This window comes from Podarcis tiliguerta (genome assembly GCF_965153285.1).
Source record: "Podarcis tiliguerta genome assembly, chromosome: 4".
NCBI classification, from domain to species: Eukaryota; Metazoa; Chordata; class Lepidosauria; order Squamata; family Lacertidae; genus Podarcis; species Podarcis tiliguerta.
The window spans coordinates 2,392,937-2,413,664 of NC_139537.1; the positions used below are offsets into that span (position 1 = coordinate 2,392,937).

The 20,728-nt window shown below is 47.3% G+C and overlaps 3 protein-coding genes across 6 annotated transcripts in view; 2 read left to right on the forward strand and 1 right to left on the reverse strand.

Annotated features, from left to right (window-relative positions):
- The window catches only part of LOC310675579 (uncharacterized protein), a 177,929-nt gene that overhangs the window by 60,124 nt on the left and 97,077 nt on the right, over positions 1-20,728 (reverse strand). The window lies entirely within an intron of this gene.
- Positions 10,296-15,930, forward strand: LOC310675714 (olfactory receptor 51E2-like). 3 transcript variants are annotated; one of them, XR_014510198.1, is made up of 2 exons: positions 10,296-10,380; positions 12,451-12,530. XR_014510198.1 is itself a non-coding variant. In XM_083436751.1 (2 exons), exon 2 carries the CDS (start codon positions 14,449-14,451, stop codon positions 15,412-15,414), a length of 966 nt encoding a protein of 321 aa, XP_083292877.1. In that variant the 5' UTR covers positions 10,296-10,369; positions 14,415-14,448; the 3' UTR covers positions 15,415-15,930. The 3 variants fall into 3 exon arrangements, 2 of the variants coding, with proteins under 2 accessions (XP_083292877.1, XP_083292878.1); XM_083436751.1 differs by lacking the exon at positions 12,451-12,530 and adding an exon at positions 14,415-15,930 and having other exon boundaries at positions 10,296-10,369; XM_083436752.1 differs by lacking the exon at positions 12,451-12,530 and adding an exon at positions 14,415-15,930 and having other exon boundaries at positions 10,376-10,380.
- LOC310675719 (olfactory receptor 51E2-like) lies at positions 18,665-19,627 on the forward strand (the record flags this gene model as incomplete). Its single annotated transcript, XM_083436757.1, has 1 exon — positions 18,665-19,627. The coding sequence occupies one exon, from the start codon at positions 18,665-18,667 to the stop codon at positions 19,625-19,627; it is 963 nt and encodes a 320-aa protein (XP_083292883.1).

Sequence of the window (20,728 nt, forward strand, 5' to 3'; positions counted from 1 at the left end):
TTTTTTGGAATCGTTTGATGATTTCCTAAGAGGTTAGAGTGCTGGTTTTTAAAATTATTTCAGTACCATACAGAAGCTGCCGAGAAGGAGGTTGCCCTAAAAGATGGCTGGTAAATATTTCAAATAAAACAAACAAACTCACACAAATAACATTTTTGGAAATGAGAGCACAGGAAGAAGAAGAAGAAGAGTTTGGATTTGATATCCCACTTTATCCCTACCTTAAGGAGTCTCAAAGCGGCTCACAATCTCCTTTCCCTTCCTCCCCCACCACAAACACTCTGTGAGGTGAGCGAGGCTGAGAGACTTCAGAGAAGTGTGACTGGCCCAAGGTCACCCAGCAGCTGCATGTGGAGGAGCGGGGAAGCGAACCCGGTTCACCAGATTACGGGTCCACTGCTTTTAACCACTACACCACACTGGCTCTGAAAATAAGCACGGGGTGGGACTCGGGCCAGAGAATAGGGACAGCTGAGGAAGGACTGTATGGCCTGGTATAGACACATCATAACCCATGAAGGTTGTCCAAAAAGGTTGCCCAACAGAAACTGCATCTTGAGGGGAACAAACCCAACCGCCCCCCAGCCCTCTCCACCTCAGCTCTCCTCTCCTCATTCCCTCCCACCTGCCACCAACTCATCAGCCTCCAGCTTATGACTGACAGGCTGCACCAAGCCAAGCAGAACCTCCACTCCCCCCCCCCCTGTAGAACCTGCCCTGCGATGTCAGTGACCGGTCGCCAATTCTGAAGGCTGAGACCCCTGGCACCAATCACGTCTCAGGCCAGGCTGCCCAGCCTTGATGCTGGCGGGTGTCAGGGAGCAGCGGGAGCGAATAAATCCCGCCTCCAGAGACAGCCTATTGGATAGCCCTCACCAAATGCTCAGATTGATTAGCCAATCCTCATGTGGGCATAACTGTATATTTGTCCTGTCATTGGTTCAACGAGCTTTGTTGGGATGTTACTTCGCAAGCACACAAACACGTGAATGGGAGTTGGGTAGCTTGCCATCACTGACCACCCTGTGTTACACGTGGCAACGGAAGCCCAGTGGGTTGGCACGATGGGTTAGGGCGAATGTGTGGCCACCCTTAGCAATGGCCACTGTGGATGCTCCTTTGGAACTTGGCAAAGGCCACATGTTGGACCACTCTAACTGTTGGGATATGGCCAGGGAGACAAAGTCCATCATGACTCCACGTCGTCTCCGGACGTCCATCGATCTCCCGTAGACACGCAGTATCAGCAATTAGCGACACAAGCTCCAGAAATAGCTTGCCACATTCCAGAGCCATGCACGCTCTATCAGCAGATAACGCACAGCGAAAGATGCACTCAGGAGAGCATTATTTACAAGTTTATTCAGCGTTGGTCAGAACAAAGAAAAACATGACTGCCTGCTTCAGTGTCTCCGGCAGAGAGAGAGAAACGAAAACAAAGACACAACAGAAACATCCTGTGAAACAGGAAATGCACAGGCTGTGACACAAACATCCTGCTCCCTTTTAAGGTGGAACGGAAATATCCTAACACTAACTTGGGACTTCCCATGGCACCATGAGAAGCTGTGGTTGCTAGACAGTTTTGGGGATGATCCCAGCATTTCCAGGACAGGTGGAAGGTATGCTCCCCTCCTGTAGTTTCCAGTGACAATATTCATCAGTGCCCCCCCCCTTCGCCATGAATTTGTCTAATACTCTTTTAAAGCCACCCAGCTTGGTGTCCACCCCTGCCCCCATAGTTTCCATGAAGAAAAACTATATTTTATGTGCCCTGAAACCCCCAACATTCAGCTTCACCGGAGGTCCATCCATGAATCCTGGCGTGATGAAAAACTCCCCTCCGTGCAATTTCTCCATGCCTTGTGTAATTTTATAAACTTCCGTCATCTCACCTCTTCCTCGTTTCAAACTAAAAAGTCCCAAAGGCTGCATCCTTCCTTCACAAGAGACGTACTCCAGCCCCTTGATCATTTGGGGCCCTTTGCTGAACCTTTTCCAACTCTACAATACCTTTTCAGAGGCGAGGCAACCGGAACGGTACACAGTGTTCCGTATGTGGTTGCCCCATAGATTTGCATAATGGCATTATGATACTGGCAGTTTCCTTTTTAGTTCCTTTCCTAATGAAAGCTCATTTCCCACATTTGCTTCTGCTCTGTGGGTCCTCCGTGAGTGAGAACTGCAATGTGTGTTCTGTTAGGTTTCTGTTGTGCCACTGTGCAGCTTTTGGAGTCACAAAACTCTGTTGATATTCCAGACTGTTGGAAGTCTAACAGGAGATGGGAGACGGAGGTTGATGTTACTGGTTTCCTGTTTCTTTGTTCCTGTTGTTTTCTGTCTCTCACAGAGAGCAGACACATATTCTTTCTGTCCTGCATAGTTAGAAATAAAAGTAGCAATGTAGCACATATTTCTGGCTCCTCTGCTGCTGTCTGGGTACTCTGCATAATGGAGAGCGTGCTTGAAGTCTCATTCAAAGACTTAGGTCATTAATCAATGTCGGAGGAGAGCCTGGAGGGGTTTTGAAGATACGACGAGCAGAGCCATTTCAGCTCGGTCGTACGGAGGGTCCGACAACCCCCCCCAATCCCTTTTCTGTGCAAGCTTGCCTTGCTTGCAGAGGCATAGTAAGGTTAAGTGGTACCCGGGGGAGAAAATTTATTGTCATCCCCCCCCACATTGATTTTTTTTTTTTTTTTGCCTGCAAAAATGGTTTTACATTATTTCATATTTTCTTACAAAGGAATAATAATAAGTAACAACAACAACAACAACAACAACAACAATAAACAACTTATTTATATCCTGCCCTCCCCGGCCGAAGTCGGGCTCAGGGTGGCTAACATCAGAAACATAACATTGATATAAAATCAAACAATAATTAAATTACCTCCTAAAAACATGTCAAAATCAAATTAAAGTCTAATTAAATGGCTTTCCGCAGGATTAGGGTTGGGAACAGTAAGTGTTCCACTGGATTGAAATTTCAGCCTTCACGACATAGGAAAACGGCCAAGTAAACAGCTATTTTTGTGGAGGAGGGTCAAGATATTAACTGATATGCATGAAAGTTCATATATAGCTATATAATCCCTAGTGTAGTAAGAAAAGGCCTTTGGAGCAGGCATTTTCAAAAAAAAGTTTTTTATGAACCGCCCTAAGGTAAAGGGACCCCTGACCATTAGGTCCAGTCGTGACCGACTCTGGCGTTGCAGCACTCATCTCGCTTTATTGGCTGAGGGAGCCGGCGTACAGCTTCCGGGTCATGTGGCCAGCATGACTAAGCCACTTCTGGTGAACCAGAGCAGCGCACGGAAACGCCATTTACCTTCCCGCCAGAGCGGTACCTATTTATCTACTTGCACTTTGACGTGCTTTTGAACTGCTAGGTGGGCAAGAGCAGGGACCGAGCAACGGGAGCTCACCCCGTCGTGGGGATTCGAACTGCTGACCTTCTGATCAGCAAGTCGTAGGCTCTGTGATTTAACCCACAACGCCACCCACGTCCCATATAATCCCTAGTGTAGTAAGAAAAGACCTTTGGAGCAGGCATTTTCAAAAAAAAAGTTTTTTATGAACCGCCCTAGTAGGGCAGTAATTGTTCATTGATAATTTGTCACCCCCCTCCCTGATGGAACCTGGGTCGACCTGCCCCCCACCCCCCTTCCTGTGCCCCTGCTTGCTTGCCTTTACTGACTCTACCTGGCCAGGACGTCAGGAAGTTTACAATCTGTTCTGCTTCCCTTTGAAAAATTCCTCTCCCAAACCCCATTTCTCATCTCTCTTTTTTGGCAGCACATAATGCAAGCAGCTCCGCTTGGCAATTAAACAAACTTCCTGAAGATGTTTAGAAGTGACAGTCTGTTTATTTTATTTTCTAAAAAGGACAACCAACGTGCTTGGAAGTGACGTGTCAGATCATTAGGGTCTGCTGGCTGGAATCAATGGAGAAGGTTGCCTGTGTTAAAAGAAAGGGGTCTCAAGGCTGCCCGTATCTGCAGAGGCACTTCGAAGGAAACCTGTTGCTACAACCCCGCACAATCTCCAAACGGTGAGATAATTCTGGCATTCCAGGTTTCAGTTTCCTTGGAATGAAGGCCAGCGGAGACTGTGGTCTCTTTAGGATTTATGGTTTTATTTGCATATATCTCTTGGCCACTGGGCCCATCACCTCCTGGCAAATAGAAGGGGAAGAAATGGAGGCAGTGAGAGATTTTACTTTCTTGGGCTCCATGATCACTGCAGATGGTGACAGCAGCCACAAAATTAAAATATGCCTGCTCCTTGCGAGAAAAGCAATGACAAACCTAGACAGCATCTTAAAAAGCAGAGACATCACCTTGCCAACAAAGGTCCGTATAGTTCAAGCCATGGTTTTCCCAGTAGTGGTGTATGGAAGTGAGAGCTGGACCGTAAAGAAGGCTGATCGTCGAAGAATTTATGCTTTTGAATTCTGGTGCTGGAGGAGACTCTTGAGAGTTCCATGGACTGCAAGAAGATCAAATCTATCCATTCTTAAGGAAATCAGCCTGAGCGCTCACTAGAAGGACAGATCGTGAAGCTGAGGCTCCAAGACTTTGGCCACCTCATGAGAAGAGAAGACTCCCTGGAAAAGACCCTGATGTTGGGAAAGATGGAGGGCACAAGGAGAAGGGGACGACAGAGGACGAGATGGTTGGATAGTGTTCTCGAAGCTACCAGCATGAGTTTGACTAAACCGCGGGAGGAAGTGGAAGACAGGAGTGCCTGTCATGCTCTGGTCCAGGGGGTCATGAAGAGTCGGACACGATTAAACAACTAAACAACAACAACAACATATAACCTGAGCATAACACGGCAGGGCTCACAGCATCAACATCCCAACAGGTCTTACTTCTCTACTGGTCACAGCTTTGGCACCAGCACAGAGCAAGCAGGTCTCTGTGTCTCCAGCTTCCAGCTTCTTCACACACAATTCCTGCAGCTCTTGTCCACCTGCCTAGCAGCTAGGTGAGGGCGAGGAAGAAAGGTCCGTTCATTAGCCAGAACTACACCATCACTTATTTGTAGCTCTTGTAAGCTAGCTTTTTCTTTGGGGATGCTGGTGAGGACACTGAAGTGACCAACTAAGGTCGTTGTCTTCCAAGGAAACTCATCTGACCAGTTCAGCAAACTCTGAACCAGAGAGCCAGTGTGGTGTAGTGATTAAGAGCCGTAGACTCGTAATCTGGTGAACCGGGTTCGCGTCTCCGCTCCTCCACATGCAGCTGCTGGGTGACCTTGGGCCAGTCACAGTCTCTCAGCCCCACTCACCTCACAGAGTGTTTGTTGTGGGGGAGGAAGGGAAAGGAGATTGTGAGCCACTTTGAGACTCCCCAAGGGAGGAGAGTCTACCACCTTCTGAAAGAGTTTGTTCCACTGTCAAACAGCTCTTACTCTCAGAACGTTCTTCCTAAGGCTTAGTCCAAATCTTCTTTCTGGCCATTTGAATCTGTGTCCTCTCCTCTGGAGCAGCAGAAAACAGGCCTGCTCCACCTTCCATCTGACAGCCCTTCAGATATTTCAATAGTCCTGCCTCTCGTTTCTCTCCAGGATTCTCCTTCCCTGGTGGAATCTACACAAATATTTGTTAAAGTTCTGAAAATGCTTTTTTAAAAAAAAGCGTTTAAAAAAATACATTGAATTTTCCATAAGGCTCGCCATCACCATCTAGTGTCACATTGTATGTTGCACTTTGTTGTTGTTTAGTTGTGTCCGACTCTTCGTGACCCCATGGACCAGAGCATGCCAGGCACTCCTGACTTCATATTGCACTTAAAACATTCTATTTGCAGCTGTAGAGCTGAGTCTCTTGTGTGACTTGCTGGTTGAGTTCAGCATTCCTCCCTTAAGAAATGTAGGAAACGGGAGGGGGTGAGTTGTAATCTGGATTGTGCTGGCCTTTTCTTAAGGCTGGTGTCTCCAAAGGGGTTAGAGAGCAGAGAGCCACATCACTTGACACCAGCACAAACACATCAATTTGAGTTGAATTAATTTTATAATGAAATGATTTTAGAATGTTGTACTATTTTATTGTTGTTAGCCGCCCTGAGCCCAGCTTCGGCTGGGGAGGGTGGGATATAAATAATTTTTTTAAATATATTATTATTATTATTATTATTATTATTATTATTATTATTATTCATTTCCAGGACAATTCCTTCCTGGAAATCACGTGAGGACACCCACCTGGAGCCAACATTTGAGAAATCTGTAAATAAATATCTAAATAAACTACTGGGGATTAACTGGGTCATGCAAACTGGAAGAACACTCCCCACTCCACCCGGAGCTTCCCGGACATGTGCAAGCATGAAAGATGTGCCATATTGCTGGCCAGAGCCCTCTTCTCCTTTTGCGCCAAGTTGGAACCCCCCCCCCAAGCTCTTCCATTGCAGTTCCCCAGCCCCACCTGGTGCCCTCAATCTTCCCACCACTCACCCTGCCCTGGAGGAAGCAGCAGCTCTGATCTGGAGAGGGAGGGGGGAGAGAAAGAAAAATGGGTGTGGAAGGAGGGAGGGAGGGAGAATTCAGCAGACTTATTTTTGACTCTGGGAACAAAAAATGCTTTCTGGAAGGGGGGGTGGGGGTGGCGGAGGACGGACCCAACACAGTGGGATAAACAGACCACATCCTTTCTCTAAGATGTTTCCATCTGGGGAGAAATGTAACTCGGAAGGAAAACAGCCTGGCTTGAGGGCATGCAAGATAATGTGCTTTGGAGGAAAAGAGGGGTAATTTGGAGTGTCTTTGCTTAACCCATAGATTTGAATCTCATGGTTTGCTTCTTGTTTTCCGGCTTCCGTGCGTCTTATTAGATCTCTCAGTAGTCAGGAGAGAGTCAAGAAATCAAGGTGTGGACTTCTGTTTCATATTACTGTTATTTTGCAAGCTGACTGAAGTTTCCAGGCCTCTCCATGTTCAGCACAGTGCTAGTCCAAACGGGAGCTTACTGGGGTCAGTGTCAAAACCCTACAAAACTGGGAGAGGCAATTTAACAGGTCTGCTTTGTTTGTAAGTTCGGGCCGTGGTGCTTCGCTAGAACCTAAAAAGCTGGAGATGTATTTCTGGAAAGTAAGCTGAGGGGGTCCTACCCCTCCTGTGGCTGGAGGTGAAATCCACAAGGTCTGTGTGTGAGAGAGGGAGGACAATAGCCAGTCAGTTTGAGATATGACCCTGGGGAAAAGAGAGGGGCCTTATTTGTCCTCAGCTAGAATCCAAGTTATGCCTTCCAGGACCCCACCCCACCGCCAAAAACCTAATGGGGCAGCAAGATCTGCTGGAAGGTGAATGCTCTAAATTATACTCAACTTGAATACAGTAAAGGGACCCCTGGCCATTAGGTCCAGTAGCGGACAACTCTGGGGTTGTGGCATTCATCGCGCTTTATTGGCCAAGGGAGCCAGCGTACAGCTTCCAGGTCATATGGCCAGCAGGACTAAGCCACTTCTGGTGAACCAGAGCAGCGCACGGAAACGCCATTTACCTTCCTGCCGGAGCGATACCTATTTATCTACTTGCACTTTGACGTGCTTTCGAACTGCTAGGTTGGCAGGAGCAGGGGCTGAGCAACGGGAGCTCACCCCATCACAGGGATTCGAACCACCGACCTTCTGATCGGCAAGTCCTAGGCTCTGTGGTTTAACCCACAGCGCCACCCGCGTCCCTTGTATACAGTATGTGTATTCAATGAACTTAATATCACAGAAAAGGCTGCAGCCTTCAGTGACCTTCCTTCCAAGGAAACTTAAAACAAGGTATACACACCCCACAAAATTACAATTACAAGGAAGGAGATTCTGACTCAATGTTAGAAAGAGTTTTCTGAGGATAAGAGCTGTTTGACGGTGAAACAATCCCCCTTGGGAGGTTGTGGAGTCTTAAGCAGAGGTTGGGTGGCCATCTGCCATGGATACTTTAGCTGAGGTTTCTGCATTGCAGGGGGCTGGACTAGATGACCCTCAGGGGTCCCCTCCACCTCTACACTTCCATGGCTGTATAAGCCCCACCATTACTGGCTCCTGGTTTTGAACAGAAACGGGTTTACTTACGTCTCTTGACATGAGACTCTCAGAATAGCCTCAAACAGAGAGAAACAGACAGACAAAACTCAGCTGCTGCTCTTTTTTGTTGATTTTACAATGTCTTTTTTTAAAAAAAAACAGTCCATATTTAGGAAAGGAATTAATACTTGGGACAGCACTGGATTATATATGTTTATTGGTTTCCTTTTGGAGGATGAGAGTCCAGACCAGTAAGCTGAGTTTATTAACTGTTGCAACAGGGTCCCCGCTCGCCACACGCAGGAGGCAAGAGTTAGTAAAGATCAGGTTCACTAGCTGCCTTGCTTCTCAATATTCTCTGATTGGACTCTCTTATTTTCTCCTTCTGATAGGGACTTAAGAAGACAAAAGAACCTATGGCCTGAGCTGGTGGAAGACAGTTTTCCACACTCTCTTTTATTCACTTCACCAGCTGCAGAAAGCGCCAAGTGTGGTGCGTTCTATGAAAACGTAATAATGCTGATTATGAACATCATTGGGTCACCCACTCCACAGTGGGTGGATGAGTCGCGAAATTTGGAGGTTGTCTGCATTTCTGTTCTCATTTTGTTTCTGGAATCACGAGTTTGATCAATTCAGCTCTGAAGGCAAACTGAATTGATTCCTGTCACATCCCTATGCACATATCCAAATAATGTTCCCTTGGAACTAAGTCCTACTGCTTTCAATAAACCACAACCCTTTCCTAGAATTACGGAATAAACCACAATCCTTTCATAGAATTACGGAAAGGACCCCAGGGGTAATCTAGGCCAACACTCTGAAATGCAGAAATCACAACTAGAGAAGCCCTGGCAGGTGGCCAGCCAACCTTTGCTTGTAAACCTTCAGTTTCCTGTCTTGGATGCTTTAGCTGAGATTCCTGCATTGCTGGGGTTGGACTAGATGACCCTCGGGGTCCCCTCCACCTCTACAGATCTATGGCTTTCTGTAGGGGAAAAAAAAAAACCTCCAGTGAAGGGGAGTCCACCAGCTTCCAAGGAAGTCTGTTCCACTGCCACACAGCTCTTATCCTCAGAAAGTTCTTCCTAATATTTAGTCAGAATTTCCTATTCTGTCATTTGAACCCATTGGTTCAGGTTACAAGAAAGCACACATTTTCAGACTGCAGCCTCAGCCAGCTGCCTTAGCCTGCAAACCTGTGTGCATTTACACAGAGGAGGAAGTTTCACAGAATGCAACTGGCTGAGCTGGAAGAAACCCAGAGGGTCATTCAGGGACCACAGCAAATGTAATTTACTGAATGCTTTTTATGCTCATCATCGGAAACTGATGGAATTCGGAAACACTCTGCTCATGGCCCCGTTTCCCCTGCTCTTCTTCCAATTCAGTTTGACCAGAGACCTCCCTGGGCCACGGATCCTTCCTCCTCAGCGCCTGAGTTATCTGTTTGTCAGCAACATGGTGCAACCTGCAACCTGCCGTGATCATCAGCAAGAGAGAACTGGGGCAGAGGCGAACTGAAGCCCTTGTCTGCCTGTGTGCTCTTGGAAGAAGAAGAAGAAGAAGAAGAAGAAGAAGAAGAAGAAGAAGAAGAAGAAGATAATTTTATTTATACCCCGCCCTCCCCAGCCAAGACCGGGCTCAGGGCGGCTAACACCAAATATAAAAACAATTGATTGAAATACTGCTGAAAAAACAAGATTAAAATACAACATTAAAACATTAAAACTCAGCCTCAATTCAGTGGAAACGCAATCAAAACCTTTTTGGGGGATAAAAATGTCAAGTCTTCACCAAGGCTAAGAAGAAGAAGAAGAAGAAGAAGAGGAGGAGGAGGAGGACGAGGACGAGGAGGAGGAGGAATTTGGATTTAATATCCCACTTTTTCACTACCCTAAGGAGTCTCCTTTCAAGTAGTGTCACAGAGCACATCCTGTGCATGAATAATAATAATAATAAAAATAAAATTTTATTTATATCCCTCCCTCCCCAGCCGAATAAGGTCCCTGGTTCAGTCTCCATCCTCATCTTTCATCGGAAAGGGATCCTCAGGCTGGGAAAATGGCTGTGTCTGAAGAGCTACTGCTGCTGTATGTCAGAACATGCCACACTGACCTCGGTGAGCTAGCTATATAAGGCAGCTTCAGTTCAACAGTTGAGCTTCTTGCAGCCCCCCCACCCCGTGGCAATGACAAACTGTCCCCAAGGGGCCGGGCTTGAGAGTGTGCTGTATAATTTCAGCCTCCTCCCGCCTGTTCAGTTCTGCTAGTGGCTTTCGTTGCAAGGAAGGCTCCACCTGGCCTCTGGTGCTAGAGGATGAGCCCCCTCCCAGAGTGACAAAGGTACGGGAAAGGTAGGGGATGCTTGCCTCTTGAATCTTAGGTGCGTTGCGAACCTGGGCTTTGTGTATCCCCTCCCCCCAAAAAAGTTGAGAATCCTTTCATCCTGTCTCGAGGCGTCTGCTCGCGATAAAAGCCACCGGAGCAGAAACAGGGAGATGTGCTGTTTGCATGAGGCCAGACACTTGTATGGGGCTTTTTACCAAGATGATATCAAGGAGAGGCTGGGAGAATAACTTCCTGGGGTTGGTTTGCAGGCTTCTTTTACGCAGAGGTTTCCCAAGAGTCAATTTGCTTGTCTGCACAGTCTCATGGGCTGTGTAAACACTGTACCCTTAAAACACATTTTTGAAGCATATTTTGAAGGACATTTGAAGGCTCTTCTTATTTCCTTCCTCAAAGAATTGTGGGCAGTGCAGTTTGCGCCTGCATTGATGGAAACCACAGGAGGGGAGAATGCTCTTGCGCTTGGATCCTGCTTGTGGTCTTCCCATAACAAGCATCTTTTTGCAGTGGCGTAGCGTGGGTTGTCAGCACCCGGGGCAAGGCAAGTAATTTGCGCCCCCCCCCCCGCTGCACTGTCCCTCCCCCAGATAGTCCCTCGCTCTCTCTCCGCACCGCACCGCACGCCTGGCACCCTCCCCTCCACAGTGGGCGGCGACCCGGTGGCTCGGATCGCATTCGCACAGCCAGCACTGCAGTGAGAGAGAGTGAGTGAGCCAGGTAGGGGTAGAGAGCTGTGAGTGCGAGCGCCCCCCCCCCCAGATGTTGCGCCCGGTGCGGCCGGCCCCCCCTGCACCCCCCACGCTACGCCACTGTCTTTTTGCCACTGTGAGAACAGGATTCTGGACTAGACGGGCCATTGGCCTGATCACACAGGCTGCTCTTACGACCAAAGGGTTTCTGGGAACTGTAGCTCTGTGCAAGGCGAACAAGAGAATTATTTAAGGGACAGAACATGCTCCAAATGTGCTAAAGTTATGGTGTGTACACTGCCTGCCCTCTATAAAAACCACAGCAACCTCCCACGTATCCTAGTGTTCCACTTAAAGTATTGTTACGAAGGTTGCATTCCATGCTCCCTGCCCCAATCTCTGCAGAGCGATAGCAAGATTCCAGGGGGTCCAGAAGCTCACCCAGGATTGTGCTTCCACTGGGGAAATCAAGGCACTGTGAAGGCTAGAGTTTCTCTAAGAAACACTGTGTTGGCCCGAATATAAGCCGCACCTGCAAATAAGCCGCACCTTAAAAATTAAAAGTGGAGGGGGGAGAGGAAAAAAGACAATACCCAAATATAAGCCGCTCCCTTAAAATTGGGTTACAGGCTGAAAACTGCTGTGGTTAGTAGAATTGTAACTCCTAGTCAATTCAAGCCTTCGGTCTTGCAAGCCCGCAAAAGTTAACATAGAATTGCTAAAGCTGCAAATCACTATTCAGTTGCTACAATTCCACAGGCATTCAAGCTCGCAAATTGGCAATAAAACTTTTTTTTTTGGTTCTGTTTTGCCGTACGTCTGTTTCAGCAGTGATATCGTAAAAGCCAATTTTTGTAAGGTCGCGAATTTAAGCCGCACTTTAACTTTTCATGGTCGGAATTTGGAATAAATGTGTGGCTGATATACTGGCCAATGCGGCATGGTTTATTTGGAATATATTTACGCCGGAGGTTTTCAATGGGGGGGGGGGTTTGCAGAACATTATGCCCCTAGAGTGTCCCTCATTGCCCCCCTTCAGAAAGCTTAAGTCCAAAGCTAACCTAGAAAATTTGCATATGTCACAGTTCTGCAGATTGTATTTTCCCTTCATATCCCAGATATTATCTAAATGCTGCCATGTATTGATTTCTACCATTCACTGACCCATAGATCTGGTACCCAAGATCTATGACAATATTCTGCTCTGTATGAATGGAAGAAGTGCTGGGGAGACAGGGCTACATAATATTTCCCCCTCTCACCCTTTCCATAACTCAGGGAGAAAGCGCCATGAAAATGTGCAAACTTTGAGCCGCAGAAGCATTGTAGCATTGCTAAGATACCCCAAGGCTCATTGAGTCCAACTTCCTGCCTGGCTCTGCTTTCCAGCTCCATGTTTTGAACTCAAGACAGACAACCCTGGTGCTTAGATGAGCCTTTGTGATTCTGGCGCCTTCCAGATGTTTTCGTCCCAGACCATTGCCCATGCCGGCTGCTGAATGAGATGGAAGCTATCGTCCAAAACATCTGGAGACATCAGGCTGGCAAAGGTTGACCTGCTTGTTTCGGTAACCTCTGAGTAGGACATGTTAGGCTGCTGTTCTGGTGTCTTTACAGTCAAAGGTAGGAAAGAGCTTTTTTTCCTTTAAAAAAATGTTTAGGGATACTCTCGTTTTGACTCAAGAAAATCACCATTATATAGTCAAAATCTGGGAAAATAAATACAGCAAAATGGACAAAGGTACAAAGATTCACAAAATGTTTAGGGGTATGCATCCCCCCCCCCCGAAAAAAAGGACTGAGAATGGGTGTGGCCACAGCCACTGGGCCATTGGAGAAGAGAGGCTGGCAGGCAGGCTGACCACACACATGGCACCTTTTGCACATAATGCAGCAGCAGCAGCAGCACTGAATGCGTCGTGAATCTAATGTTCTGCTCTTAAAGGTAAAGGTAAAGGGACCCCTGACCATTAGGTCCAGTAGTGGCCGACTCTGGGGTTGCGGCGCTCATCTCGCTTTATTGTCCGAGGGAGCTGGCGTCCAGCTTCTGGGTCATGTGGCCAGCATGACTAAGCCACTTCTGGCGAACCACAGCATCGCACGGAAACGCTGTTTACCTTCCCGCTGGAGCGGTACCTATTTATCTACTTGCACTTTGACGTGCTTTCGAACTGCTGGATTGGCAGGAGCAGGGACCGAGCAATGGGAGCTCACCCCATTGCGGGGATTAGAACCGCGACCTTCTGATTAGCAAGTCTAAACCACAGAGCCACCTGCATCCCTTCAATGTTCTGCTCTTAGTCGCCAGTATTTCCTGCTTGGCAGGGGGTTGGACTCGATAGCCCTTGTGGTCTCTTCCAACTCTATGATTCTATGATTCTATGATTTGCTAGTCAGAAAAGTTCACCACAACCAAGCATGGAGGTTGCATTTTAATTTGACTTGTGGTCATTAATAACTACTGCTTTTATGGCAGTTATTGATTTTATCCTGCCCTCTGATGTTCTTGTTGTTAAAAATGGGAAGGTCCATAGCTCAGTGGTAGAGCATTTGCCTGGAAGCAGAAGTTCCTGGGTTCAATCCCTGGCATCTCCTAGTAGACGTGGGAGAGACTCCTGCCTGAAATCTGAGAGAGCCACTGCCAGTCAGTGTGGGCAATACTAAGCTAAATAGACAAATGTTCTGACTCAGTATAAGGCAGCTTCCTATGTTCCTAGTCATGGATTTGTAGAGTTGAGTGGGACCCCAAGGGTAATGTAGTTCAACCCCCTGCAATGCAGGAATCTACAACTAAAGACTCCCCAACAGATGGCCACCCAACTTCTGCTTCAAAACCTACAAGCAAGGAGAGTCCACCACCTCTCATGGGAGTCTGTTCCACTGTCAAAAGGCTCTTACTCCTGAGATGTCGTCGGAATCTCCTTTCTTGTAACTTGAGACCATTGGCTCAGGTCCTCTCCTCTGGAGCAGCAGAAGAGATGCTTACTCCATCTTCCATGTGACATCCCTTCAGATGGCTATCGTGTGACCTCTCAGTCTTCTCTTCCCCAGGCAAAACATAACCCTTAAGGGTTCCTCGTAAAATTTGGTTTCCTGATCCTTGGTTTGAAGAACATGAGCTGTTCATTCTTAATTCTGCTCTGCTTTGGATTTTTCTGCCTGGTTTAAAACTGGACTATAAATAAGTCAACTGGCAGGCCTGGGCATTACCCTCATTGTTCCTCCTAGCTAATGTTCATCCTATTACCCCTTGGAGTTGACTCCCTCTGCTTGGCCACATAGGAATGGGGAGCTGCCATTCTGGTTTCATGGGCTCAAACCCACATGACTCCTTCTCTCTCCTTCCCTTTCAGCTGTGTAGAACAACACAAGGGCATCACACCAGACATGTCGTTGTCTGCCACCAACAGAACTCATAGCGACACCTTCTCGTTCATCTTGATGGGCCTGCCTGGCCTGGAAGGTGCCCACTTCTGGCTGGCCTTTCCCCTCTGCGCCATGTACCTTGTGGCCGTGGTGGGCAACTGCACCGTGGTGCTTGTCGTGAAGATGGAGCCAGCCCTCCACACGCCCATGTACTTCTTCCTCTGCATGCTGGCTGCCGTGGACCTGGCCCTCTCCACTTGCACCATGCCCAAACTCCTGTCCCTCTTCTGGTTTGATGCCAGGGAAATTGGCTACAGGACCTGCCTCCTCCAGATGTTCTTCATCCACTCTCTGTCCGGAGTGGAGTCCACCATCCTTCTGGCCATGGCAGTGGATCGTTATGTGGCCATCTGCCACCCCCTGCAGCACTCCTCCATCCTCACCAACGCAGTGACTGTGAAAGTGGGCTTGGTGGCCGTGGTAAGAGGTGTCGTCTTCTTCCTTCCTCTGCCCTTTCTGATCAGCCGCCTGCACTTCTGCGGCTCCACCAACCTCACCCATTCCTACTGCCTCCACCAAGATGTCATGCACCTGGCTTCGAGCAACAGCACTACACCCAATGTTGTGTATGGCTTGGCTGCCATTCTCCTGGTGATGGGTCTCGATTCTCTGCTCATCTTTGTCTCCTACGTGATGATCATTAAAACTGTCTTGCAGCTGAAGTCAAGGGAGGAGCGCCTCCGGGCTTCTGGGACCTGTGTGGCCCATGTGTGTGTTGTCTTGTCCTTCTACGTGCCCCTGATTGGGCTGTCTGTGGTGCACAGGTTTGGGAGAGACCTTCCTGTGCTGATTCAAATCACGATGGGCAACGTCTACCTCTTGGTGCCTCCAGTGCTCAACCCTATTGTCTATGGAGCCAGGACCAAGGAGATTCGGAAACGGGCATTGAGGATAATGAGGATAGGGAGTGAGGGAGGCCCTCATTGACCCAGAATTTTCTTTAGAACCGATTATCCTAGAGTTATTTCACTAACAGCTCATCTGTACAGCTGTGCTTGGTCAACCTTTAAGATCACAGTCCTTGTTAGACAAATCAGGCAGAACAAAGCTGTGCACTGCTGCATCTCCAAGCCACTGTAAGTCAATGGCCATGTGTCCTTCCAGGCAGCTCTCAGTAGCTGCAAGACCCTAGTAGTCATGCTTCTTGTGTAGTTGCCACACCATTTCCTGGAGACTGAAGCTCATACCTGAAGGATCTGTCCTCTACCCAACTGATCACTGAGCTCCGTGGACAAGGGCCTCCTGTAGAAAGAGGCCCCCAAAAAGGTGTTTCTTAGTGACCTACCTCGGTGTTATTCAGGGATGTGTAACAAAAGGGTTGTCCACCACTATGTAGGTGATAAGTGCTATGGAATTTATTGTGCAGAATAGGAAATCTCCTAAACCTACTTGTACTCATTGTTGCTTGTGAGGCGGCTAGAGAGAGCTTCATGCTCCTGGAAAGGCAAGGTGGAGGAGGACTCTCCCTGTAGGTGACAGAAAACAGTGCCTTGGGCGACTTCCTTCCTTCCTTCCTTCCTTCCTTCCTTCCTTCCTTCCTTCCTTCCTTCCTCTCTCTCTCTCTCTCCCTCCCTCCCACTTTCCTCATACTGTTGATAATAAATTGAAAAATGCATGATGGGTTTATTCCATAATTTTAAACAAACCGAAGTATAATTAACTTTTGGCAAATTGAATTGGGCCTCTGGAAATATTGTATGCACATTTGTTCCTATCTTTCTGGAAATGTGTTGTGTGGTGAATAAAAACTACCTTTTAGATTACATCTATCTGCGTTGCCTCTTTAGGAGACTTGAATCCCCATATACACTTCAGAGGAAGCCTATTGGGGAAAGCTGTAGTGATGGTCACCAACAGGGGTAGCTTCAAACAAGGATTAGACAAATTTGTGGAGGAGGCGTTCAATGACATTACATCGTAAAGGGTTGGACTCTGCAGTCCCTTGATTCTATGTGCAAAACAGCCTCAGCATAAAAGAAATGTCTGTATATATTAGATTAGGGCAGATCCTTCAGTTTGGAATCCGTAGCTGGTTTCTCAGAGGTAACAAATTGGCCCCCAGGGACTGGCCTGTCTATAAATGCCTCTCCTTTGCACAGCTGTGTTGGCTGTGTGAGGCTGTGCAGGCAGGGTTCACACAGCGACTGCTGCTGCAGAGCGTTCTCTTGAAGGTATGTTGAGGGGGGTTTTTTCTTGGTACTAGAATAATAGAAGTATAGGATCATAGAGTCAAAGAGTTGGAAGGGACCCTGAGGATCATCCAGTCCAACCTCTTGCAGTGCAGGAATAGGCAGCTGTTCAATACGATACGATATGATACTATAGTCTTTATTGTCATTGTCCCATACAGAACAACGAAATTGAAAAAATCTACATCAGACATTCAAAAACCAACAAGCCTGCTATCCCAGCTATCCCAGCCTGGTTAACCCCCTAAAAACTCTGATACCCCATAATTAAATACAATATACTCCCATAGAGACTACCTTACACTATGTTTAAAACCAAAATCACATTTGGGTGGAAACTGTTTTGCAGGTGGCTAGTCCTGGTCTTTAGAACCCTGTACCTTCTTCCAGAAGGCATAAGCTGAAAGAGATCATTTCCGGGGTGTGCACTATCCTGCGCTATCTCTGCAGCTTTCTTATGACACCTGAAAGCGCAGATTTGATCCAATGTGGGAAAAGTGCACCCAATTATTCTCTCCACAGTCTTTACAACCCTGGACAGCATTGCTTTTTCCCTGACTGTGGGGATCAAACCTGAAACCTTGGTGTTATCAGCACCACGCTCTAACCAACTGATCCATCCAACCCCCACCTGGAACTCTCTCCTGCTGAGTCCGAAGATGGGCATTTTATTTGTATTAAATATATTTATATTATATCACTTGCTGGGAACCACAGGAAGGTTCCTGTGATCGGATCCTGCTTACCTGTTTCCCACAGGCATCTGGTTGGCCACTGGGAGAAGAGGATGCTATCTAGATGGATCATTGAGCTGATCCAGCAGCCAGGCTCTTCTAATTTGAAGACCTGTGGGAAATGTTGAATAGCACTGTTGCTGACCACAATAGACTTCTTTTGACAAGCTGTTATAAAACTGGTTCCATTAGATCTCGGGCACTGGGGGAAAGCTCATCAATCAGAAGAGCTGGTTTGGTGCTTCTGGGAATCGCTATTGCAAGCTCCTGTTGCTAATGGCCAAGCTGGCCTCTTTTTAACAAAACCAACAAAAATTCTCTGCTGCGTTTCTTGTTCCCAATAAGACCCTGAATGAGCCCTCAAGAGTCTTAGAATGGTTCTTTACTCGGATTCCATTTGGTGGGTCCTCAAGACCCCAAGGACAAAAAGGTCTTTTTCATCCTCACAAGGCCCCTTATGCACCAGGTGGGGTGGGGAGTGGACCGGCAGGTACAATCCAAGACAACCGCTGGTGGACGCACAGTGTTCCAAGCTCACTCAACCTTTATGTGCAGCAGTGACCACTGTCCATGGTCTGTGGCCATGTTGCTCCTCACCAGCTGCTCCTGGAGTTGTGGGGGGTATCTACCTGAAGACACAAATCGTTTCTAATCTGCACAACTTGCAGACTTAGCATATAGAATAAGAGAACAAGAAGAACATATGTTTAGAGAAGATTGGAAAACCTTTATTGAATATATGGGGAATAATTGTATACAGCTGAAAACGTTGGCAGCATTAAGATCAATTCAACAGTGTAAATAGGTTTTGATGGATGCAATTATGGAAAACTGATTGGTATAGTTTTTGTAAAATATGCAGGGGTTTAAGATACGTAAAATGAACCATGAAAGAGAAGAAGGGAAGTCATTCATATCTTAAGGATGTAAAATGAGTATTTGAAATTGTAAAACTGAAAAATTTAATAAAAATGATTAAAAAGTCACAAATCGATTCTCAAACTATCTTGCCCTAATGCCCAACACATCAGGCCTAAACAATGAGTCCTGCTGGTTAAGATGCATTCTGTGATCAGTAAAGGCTACAATGGGGGGGGGGGGGGAGTGACAGAGAGAGACAGATGCTGCCGCATGGCTTACAATTAGAGACAGGAGGGCATTTTGGTTTCATGGAATCAAACCCAATTTGGCATTGTGAAACCACCCTTTCCTTCTCTTTCAGGTGAGTAGCACTCACAGGGCTTCAAGCCAATCATGTCATTGTCAGCCACCAACAGAACTCATGGTGACTCCTTCTCATTCATCTTAATGGGCCTACCTGGCCTGGAAGGTGCCCAATTCTGGCTGGCCTTCCCTCTCTGCGCCATGTACCTTGTGGCCGTGGTGGGCAACTGCACGGTGGTGTTTGTCGTGAAGGCGGAGCCATCCCTCCACACGCCCATGTACTTCTTCCTCTGCATGCTGGCTGCCGTGGACCTAGTTCTCTCCACCTGCACCATGCCCAAACTCCTCGCCTTCTTTTGGTTTGATGCCAATGAGATCAGCTATGGGAGTTGCCTTCTCCAGATGTTCTTCATCCACACTCTTTCAGGCATTGAGTCCACCATCCTCTTGGCCATGGCTGTGGATCGCTATGTGGCCATCTGCCATCCCCTGCAGCATTCCTCCATCCTCACCAACGCAGTGACGGCTAAAGTGGGCTTGGTGGCCGTGGTGAGAGGAGTCGTCTTCTTCCTCCCTCCTCCATTGCTGATCATTCGCCTGTACTTCTGCGGCTCCACTGTCCTCACACATTCCTATTGTGTTCACCAAGATGTGATGCACCTGGCTTGTGGGGACAGAATGCCCAACATTGTATATGGCTTGACTGCTATTCTCCTGGTGATGGGCCTTGATTCTTTGCTCATCTTTGTCTCCTATTTGATGATCATTAAGACCGTCCTGCAGCTGAGATCAAAGGAAGAGCGCCTCCGGGCTTCTGGGACCTGTGTGGCCCATGTGTGTGTTGTCTTGTCCTTCTACGTGCCCCTGATTGGGCTGTCTGTGGTGCACAGGTTTGGGAGAGACCTTCCTGTGCTGGTTCATGTCACAATGGGCAACGTCTACCTCTTGGTGCCTCCAGTTCTCAACCCCATTGTCTATGGAGCCAGGACCAAGGAGATACGAGAAAGGGCATTGAGGATAATGAGGATAGGGAGGGAGGGAGGCCCTCATTGACCCATATATATATATTTTTAGAACAGATTATCCTAGAATATTCCACTTAGCAGTGTATCTAGACAGATGTTCTTGGTCAACCTTTAAGATCATGGTTCTCATCAGACAAACTGTGCACTGATCTCCTGTATCTCTAAGCCTCCCATAAGTCAATAGCCATGTGTCCTTCCAGGCGGCTCTCAGGATCTGCAAACCCTGGTAGCCATCTTTCCTGTGTGGTTGCCGCACCATTTCCTGGAGACTGAAGCTTGCATCTGATAGAACATCTCAGCGCTCATACACCCAACCAATTACTGTGCTTTGCGGGTGAGGGCCTCCTGCAGAAACCATCTTATCAAGAGGTCCACTCCACACATTGAAGGAATCGGACCTTTAGTGTGGTGACGCCTTTGGATATCCCTGCCCTATATATGAGGCAGGCACCATCTCTGTTAAGACCTTCCTCTTCCATCAAGCATTTAAAATCTGCATCTGCATTGGAATTCTTTTAAATATTATGTTATTGTTCTCTTGTTGTATGCCACCCTGAGCTCCTTTGGGAGGAAGGTTGCGATATAGATTTAATAAATAAATTAAACAAAATTAATACCACATCCAGGCTGGATTCAGGCTGCACCCCCACCGCTGTGTTACATCACTCCGGTGTCAAGACATCCCAAAACACAACATACGTTGGGTAGGAATTTCCTCCCTTTCGGGTGGAGGGACGCTGCATAATGTTTAAGGTGTTTTTTGCTATTGTTTTTAGACCAGCTCCTGAAGAGGCAAAGAATCATAAGAAAAAATGTCACTTCCTGGCAAAAATGACCATATTTTCTTCTCTGTGTGTGTGTTGACAAGCATTCTGCCCCTCTGAGTTTTGGGTCATCTCCACCTGGGGAAATTGTGGTGGCTGTTCCATTCTGTTAGATTTTCTGAGCTCAGGGTGGTTGGGGAGAAAGTTAAACAGGGAAAGAAAGCATTGAGGAGGGAACACTGTGATCACAATATTGTGCAGATGCCCCACAAAAAATGGGTCAACAAAGTGTGGGTGGTCCCAAGTAGGTGCTCATTGTAGAAGCAAATGGATTAGGTTTTTAGTTGTTTCGCTATCTGCATTTC